The sequence below is a fragment of the Nerophis ophidion genome, linkage group LG10, assembly GCF_033978795.1.
Source record: "Nerophis ophidion isolate RoL-2023_Sa linkage group LG10, RoL_Noph_v1.0, whole genome shotgun sequence".
NCBI lineage: Eukaryota > Metazoa > Chordata > Actinopteri > Syngnathiformes > Syngnathidae > Nerophis > Nerophis ophidion.
In genome coordinates this window covers 44,394,353-44,402,280 of record NC_084620.1, presented here as the reverse complement: position 1 = coordinate 44,402,280, position 7,928 = coordinate 44,394,353, and the positions used below count along the sequence as shown (strand labels likewise).

General features: G+C 35.7%; 1 protein-coding gene across 3 annotated transcripts in view; it reads left to right on the top strand.

The window, feature by feature from the left end:
- Positions 1-5,365: 5,365 nt before the first annotated feature.
- The window catches only part of tp53 (tumor protein p53), a 26,917-nt gene continuing 24,354 nt past the window's right edge, over positions 5,366-7,928 (top strand). For 2 of the 3 annotated variants that reach the window (XM_061913863.1, XM_061913862.1), the window contains exons 1-2: positions 5,367-5,536; positions 7,761-7,867. In XM_061913863.1, the coding sequence (XP_061769847.1) occupies positions 7,785-7,867 (83 nt within the window). In that variant the 5' untranslated portion in view covers positions 5,367-5,536; positions 7,761-7,784. Of the gene's footprint in view, positions 5,624-7,760; positions 7,868-7,928 lie in introns of all 3 variants that reach the window. The other variant, XM_061913864.1, reaches the window with a different exon arrangement.

The following is a 7,928-nucleotide window of genomic DNA, read 5'->3' as shown; positions in this document are numbered from 1 at the left end:
TCTTCACAAAAAAATCTTCCATCCATCCCTCCATTTACTACCGCTTATTCCCTTTGGGGCCGCGGGGGTCGCTGGTGCCTATCTCAGCTACAATTGGGCGGAAGGCAGCGTACACCCTGGACAAGTCGCCTCCTCGTCGCAGGGCCCATTTGTGATGGCCAACACAGATAGACAGACAACATTCACACACTAGGGCAAATTTAGTGTTGCCAATCAACCTATCCCCAAGTGCATGTCTTTGGAGGTGGGAGGAAGCCGGAGTACCCGGAGGGAACCCACGCAGTCACAGGGAGAACATGCAAACGCCACACAGAAAGATGCTGAGCCCGGGATTGAACCCAGGACTACTCAGGACCTTCGTATTGTGAGGCAGATGCACTAACCCCTCCTCCACCGTGCTGCCCACAAAAAATCTTGAACATCAATATTTATGGAACATGTCCACAAAAAATCTAGCTGTCAACACTGAATATTGCATTGTTGTATTTCTTTTCACAGTTTATAAACTTACAATTCATATTTTGTTGAAGTATTTTCAATAAAAATATTTATAAAGGATTTTTGAATTGTTGCTATTTTTAGAATATTTCTAAAAAAATCTCACGTTCCCCTTGGCATACCTTCAAGTAACCCAAAAGGTACCCCCATTTGAGAACCACTGATATAGATGATCTTTTACGAGCAATTTTGCAACAGTCCTGAAAAACAACAGACATCATGTAGAAAATGACTCGTTTGATTTGCTATTTTTTGGTACAAAAAAACCCCGCATTGTTATCACATGGATTTTTGCAGTAGGTGTTTTCAAAAACAACGGCATAATCCTGTCGTAGACAGGATTTTTGAACACCATCTTCTTGTATTCCGACACGTGACTTCTTCCCAGAAGTGAAAACGAGTGGTGGTCAACGAAGCTAAGACGGCTGTTGTACAGCAAGCAGTGCGCAAACTATCTGAGTACAAAAGGGGCTTAAATCTTCCTGCAAAAAGCAGATAGGAGCCAAAAATCAAACTCTACCATTGAATAAATCCTATACTTTATCAAAAAAAGGTTTGTGGAGTGGTTTCAAGGATTATACGTCGGTGGCGTTGTCAAACATGTCGAACTATCTGGTGCTCCAGACATCATTCTAGACGACAAAACAGATGAAACTGGGAAAAGCATGGAGGTCTACAACTTCTTTGTGTGTGGCTGGGTCAAGGAAATTGTAACTTCACATCTACTGCCATGTTTGTTGTTGATGTTGCACACGCAGTTTACAAGTAGTGCGTTTGCCCTGTCTTTATCAAAATATAACATTAGGTTTCAACATTGTGTATGTACTGAAAGATTAATTTATGATTGTTTATCAATATACACAATGTTGACATCTATAGTAATATATGCTGAAAAAATCATTTATGACTGTTTAACAAAATAATAATTATAGGTGTCAACATTTTGTATGTGCTGAAATATTCATTTATGATTGTTTATCAAAATATAACTATATATCTAAATATTGTGTATGTGCTGAAAGATTAATTTATGATTGTTAATCAAATATAACTATAGATGTTAACATTGTGTATGCGCTGAAAGATTAATTTATGATTGTTTATCAAAATAGAACTATAGAAGTCAACATTGTGTATGTGCTGAAAGATTCATTTATGATTGTTTATCAAAATATAACTATATATGTCAAAATTGTATATGTGCTGAAAGAATATTTTATGATTGTTGTCTTTTAGGTTTTCCTCACATTCGCCAAGTTGGTTATTTTCCAAACACTCAAAGCAAACACGTGTTTAAGAAATACAAATAGTATTAATATAATTCTTCAATGGACATTAAACGTACATCAAACAAACCTTTAACAAAGTGATCACTGCAAACTCTTGTATTCTTTGACTCTATTCCTTTGGACCTTTGGAGTGTGAGCTGCTTTTCTTGTCGTTTAGTAAAATCTTGCACACTTCCTCCCTTTTTAGTTACCTATCAAGAAACTATTTTTGGCATTTAATTGAACAATTCATACAGCCGAAAACAACACAAGCATTTTTTCTTCCAGAAAGGCTATATGGCGCAATTGTAATTTACATGGCGACTTGTTTCTTTCTTATTTCTTGTGTATTTCTTTTACAGAAAAATGGACAACGTAGAGAAAGAAGAACAAAAGGGGTTTTCGAAATGCAGTAACTTTTGGGGGCATCTTTGTGTTGAAGAACACTGATCAGTGCAATGATTTTGGAGGGTTTTACTCAGCCATAGTCTGCAAACTCTATGCAGTTTAATGTTTATTAGTTTTATATACTTAATTTCGATAGGCGAACCTACGAGAAGCGGACAAACTCTTTTAAGCGTATTTAAGCGGCTACCTCAGCTGCTTACTACTCCGACTTTGTTGGATAAATGTAAAATAAAGGAGGCAGCACACGAGTGGAATGAAGGCAAATAAAATCAAATATTAACCATTTAACTTTATTACATGTTGTAAAAGTAGTTACAGACACTTCATTTGTGTAGTTATTGGCCTCAACCTGGGTGAACAGAATGATAATGCTAACAAGCTAACGCTAAACCCAACGTGTTTGTGTTGTTGGCGTAAGAGAAACCATGACCTTATTTATATATTATTATTTACAGATAAACACTGACATGTATTATGTATATATTGTTATTTACAGATAAACACTGACATTTATCATTTATAGGTTGTTATTTACAAATAAACACCGACATTTATTATTTATATATCATTATTTTCAAATAAACACTGACATTTATTATTTATATATTGTTATTTACAGATATACACTAAAATGTATTATTTATATATTGTTATTTAAATTACAAGTAAACACTGACATATATATATATATATATAGATACATATACATGTCTATATATCTATATGTATATATATGTCAGTGTTTACTTGTATATATATATATATATATATATATATATATATATATATATATATATATATATACATACATATATATATATATATATATATATATATATATAATATTTACAGAAAAACACTGACATTATTTATATATTGTTATTTACAGTTCAACACTGGCATTTATTGAAAACAACTGAGATAGGCTACAACACACCCCGTGACCCCGGAAGGGATAGGTGGTAGAAAATGGATTGAATGATGTTATTTCAACCCGAGGGTCCCTGGTTCAATCCCCACCTAGTACCAACCTTGTCACGTCCGTTGTGTCCTGAGCAAGACACTTCACCCTTGCTCCTGATGGGTGCTGGTTAGAGCCTTGCATGGCAGCTCCCTCCATCAGTGTGTGAATTTGTGTGTGAATGGGTAAATGTGGAAGTAGTGTCAAAGCACTTTGAGTACCTTGAAGGTAGAAAAGCACAACCCATTTATTTATTTATTATTTACAGATAAACACTGATATTTATCATTTATATATTGTTATTTACAGGTAAACACTGACATTTATTATTTACATATTGTTATTTACAGATAAACACTGACATTTTTTAAATGCAACTGAGATAGGCTACAACACACCCCGCGACCCCAAAACGAGCAAGCGGTAGAAAATGGATTGATGTTATTTACAGATAAACACTGACATTTATTATTTATATATTGTTATTTACAGATAAACACTGAAATGTATCATTAATATATTTTTTACAGATAAACACTGACATGTATTAAGTATGTATTATTATTTACAGATTAATACTGGCATGTATTATGCACATATTATTTACAGATAAAACTGACATTTAATATGTATATATTATTATTTACAAATAAACACTGACATTTATTATCTACGTATTGTTATTTACAGATGAACACTGACATTTTTTTTTTTAATATGTTGTTATTTACAGCTGAAATGGACCAAAAAGAATCGCCTGATCCTCATGAATTCAGGAAGAGTTTTTGGCTGTTGGACATTGTGAAATGTGGTGGAAATACAAACCACACACTTCTACAGGAACCTATATATCCAGGAATCAGAGGTTCCAAAAACCTAAAGTTTTGGAACTTTTTGTGGAAAAGGGCCTATTGAAAACAGAGCGACCTTGACCACACCAAGCATATTCTTTGTGCGGGATGTGAGCATGACGTGACGTCAGAAACAGCCAAGCAATATAGTTCCTCAAATGTGCTCATTTGATACAGAATATAAAAAATAAATTATCCATTTTCTACCGCTTGTCCCTCTCGGGGTCTTTGATTGATTGATACTTTTATTAGTAGATTGCACAGTTCAGTACATATTCTGTACAATTGACCACTAAATGGTAACACCCGAATAAGTTTTTCAACTTGTTTAAGTCGGGGTCCACGTTAATCAATTCATGGTACAAATATATACTATCAGCATAATACAGTCATCACACAGGTTAATCATCATAGTATGTAAATTTAATTATTTACATTATTTACAATCCGGGGGAGGGTGGGATGAGGAGCTTTGGTTGATATCAGTACTTCAGTCATCAACAATTGCATCAGCAGATAAATGTGGACATTGAAACAGTGTAGGTCTTATTTAGTAGGATAAGTACAGCCAGCAGAGAACATAGTGAGTTCAGATAGCATAAGAACAAGTATATACATTAGAAGTACATTTGATTATTTACATTAGGTTGTTTATAATCCTGGGAAATGGGATGTGAATGGAGGAGGGTATTAGTAAAGTGTTGAAGTTGCCTGGAGGTGTTGTTTTAGAGCGCTTTTGAAAGAATATAGAGATTCACTTACTTTTATACCTGTTGGGAGTGCATTCCACATTGATGTGGCATAGAAAGAGAATGAGTTAAGACCTTTGTTAGATCGGAATCTGGGTTTAACTTGGTTTGTGGAGCTCCCCCTGGTGTTGTGGTTATGGCGGTCAATTACGTTAAGGAAGTAGTTTGACATGTACTTCGGTATCAGGAAGGTGTAACGGATTTTATAGACTAGATAGATAGGTCGCAGGGGGTGCTGGAGCCTATCCCAGCTGCATTCGAGCGGGAGGTGATTTACACCCAGGAAAAGGGCCAGCCTACCTAGACAGACATCATTCACACTCACTCACATTCACACGCTAAGTGTCAATCAGTGTTGTCACTCAACCTACCCTGGGTGAAGTACCCGGGGAGAACCAACGCAGTCACTGGTAGAACATGGAAACTCCACACAGAAAGACCTCGAACCCAGGACTTTCTTATCGTGAGACACCAGCACTAACCCCTGTTCTTCCGTAGAACTGAATATGATCATGTTTTATCAATGACAGTGTCATATATGAATTGTTTATCATTAAGTCAACACGTGTTTATGTTTGTAGCGAGTATTTATCTATCAAAATGGTTTTACGACACGCGCATGCGTGGAAGTAAAGTCTCCGGTGATTGGACAAGGAAGCAAGAAGTTGGTTCCTTCCTGTGTTTGGACAATTGTGGGAATTCCCGTAGTTTTCCCTCCAAACATTTTGGTGACTTTTCGCAATTTCCATGCACTGAAGATAACATCTTCACATAAGTTCAGTGATCTGCAAGGATTACCAGGTAGTGTATAGAGGAGTTACTGCAATCGACTGTGCTAGAATGACGTCTTTCGCTCATGCTACCAAGCGTGGATGCTAATTATGCTAGGTATGCTAACGCAAGCAAGTTTCGCTTATTTTTTGTTTACTACAACTACTTAACTCATCTACGTGAGTATACGTTTATTCAACGGTTAATTATTTGTCGTATTATTATCCATAGTTAATAAGTATTTACCTTTTAAGGATAAGTTTGTCCATCTTGAGGCCCAACATTTTGTTTTCGCTGCGGCAACATTTCGTATTCAGTCCAAATTCATGCCAGCAGCGAACATTGTTTTGGTTTTTGTCATTCAATAGACTAGTTTTGCGAATGTAATCATTATGGCAGACAAAAGAGAAACCCCATCCATCCATTTTCTATCGCTTATTCCCTTTTGAGGTCGCAGGGGGCACTGGCGCCTATCTCAGCCACAATCGGGCGGAAGGCGGGGTACACCCTGGACAAGTCGCAGTTTATCGCAGGGCCACAAAAGAGAAACCGCAACAAAATAATTGCTACCTTATTTTTGCCATATTTAAAATATTTGTTACTTTGTTGACCGATAATTTTTACCTGTACTGTAAGTGCCGTTTATTGTACACTATTCAGTAAGGTCTATTTTATTTTAATTCGATGTTTTGTTTTTTAAAGTTTGCTGTTTGAATTTCTTTGGACAGATCATACAATTACAATCACATTTTTGCAGTTTTTCAGTACAGTATCTTTGAAAAGGAGTTTCAAGGAGCATCCATCCATCCATCCATTTTCTACCGCTTATTCCCTTTCGGGGTCGCGGGGGGCGCTGGCGCTTATTTCAGCTACAACCGGGCGGAAGGCAGGGTACACCCTGGACAAGTCGCCACCTCATCGCAGGGCCAACACAGATAGACAGACAACATTCACACTCACATTCAAGGAGCATAGTTTATTTAATCATCTGTCTTTTCCATTGCGTAGTTATAAAACTAACACGTCTTCACTTCCTGTTCATGTATACAAATTTACTCCACTAAAAACGAAAAATACAGATCTCAATAAATAGTTAAAAAAGTAAAAATCACTTGAGATTAATACAATTGTCAAATTTTACAGTAAAGTTAGTGTTCCTCAGGATTTGTTTCTTCTTTGTACTTTGCTAACACTTAAAATGTTAACTGTTTCAATGTTGGTACATTGTTGGACTTATTTGCTCCATCAATCCATTTTCTACCACTTGTCCCTCTCGGGGTTGCGGTGGTGCTGGAACTTATCCCAGCTGCATTTGTATGGAAGGCAGGATACACCCTGGACAAGTCGCCACCTTGCAAGAGTGACCTTGCCACATTGCAAGGTCAACACATTCCATAGTTTAATTCCGCATACTGATATACTGCAGGTTTTAAGTGTCGTATGTGCATACACATGTTTTAAAACAGCTTATTCCTCTTAAGGTTATATTTGTCCTCTTTTGTTGAGAAGAATTGTTGTACATTTTTGCGTAGCAGTATATATTTTGCTTTGTACATCGTTTTAGTTGCTTGCAAATGCACCAAATCATTGAATTTCTGAATGTTTAATTCAATAAATAAAGACTTTATGTTCTCTATATCGAACATTATGTATTATTCTACCCGACCTAGTTTGTAACACGGTTAGTGAATAAAGTGTACTTTTGTAGTTATTTGCCCATATTTCTACACAATGACTCAGATATTGTAACACTAACAAATAGTAGAGAGTATGGAGTATTTTTTTGTCCAGTACATATTTTACTTAATGTAATATTTACATATGTCTTTCTACCTTATGTGTATATTTTATTGAGATTTCCAGTTCATTTCATCATTAATATTACACCCAAACTTTTGGTTACTTTTAACCCAACAATGTCTAGTCTGTCTATTTGTGTTTGTGTTTCACTCTCTCTTCTGTTACCAGTAGAAGCATTATTTTAGTTTTACTAAGATTCAAGAACAGTCTGTTTTTTTCCAAACCATCTCTTTAATTAGTTCAATTGTTTTGTTATTTGTTATAACTTCTGTGTTGTTTTTCCTGGACAAAAATAATTCCAAAGTAGCTACTAAAGCTTTTAATTTCTTCAATCATGTCATTGTATACTTTTCTGTCTAAAAAGTATTGAGTGTAATTCTTCTTAGCACAGTTTTTAATTATGTTCTTTAGTATATTGTTTTTGATTCATCCTAATAATTGACTTTTTTTGCAGTATTGCTTCGCTGGGTGCATCAAGATGGAGGAATCATCTACAGACTTATCACTGAGCCCAACATTCCCCATGAGTCAAGAATCCTTCCGGCAGTTGTGGCAGAGTGTGTAAGTTTTAGATTGGGATTTAAATTTGAGGAGAAACCGGAAGTGAGGTATGTTTTGTTTA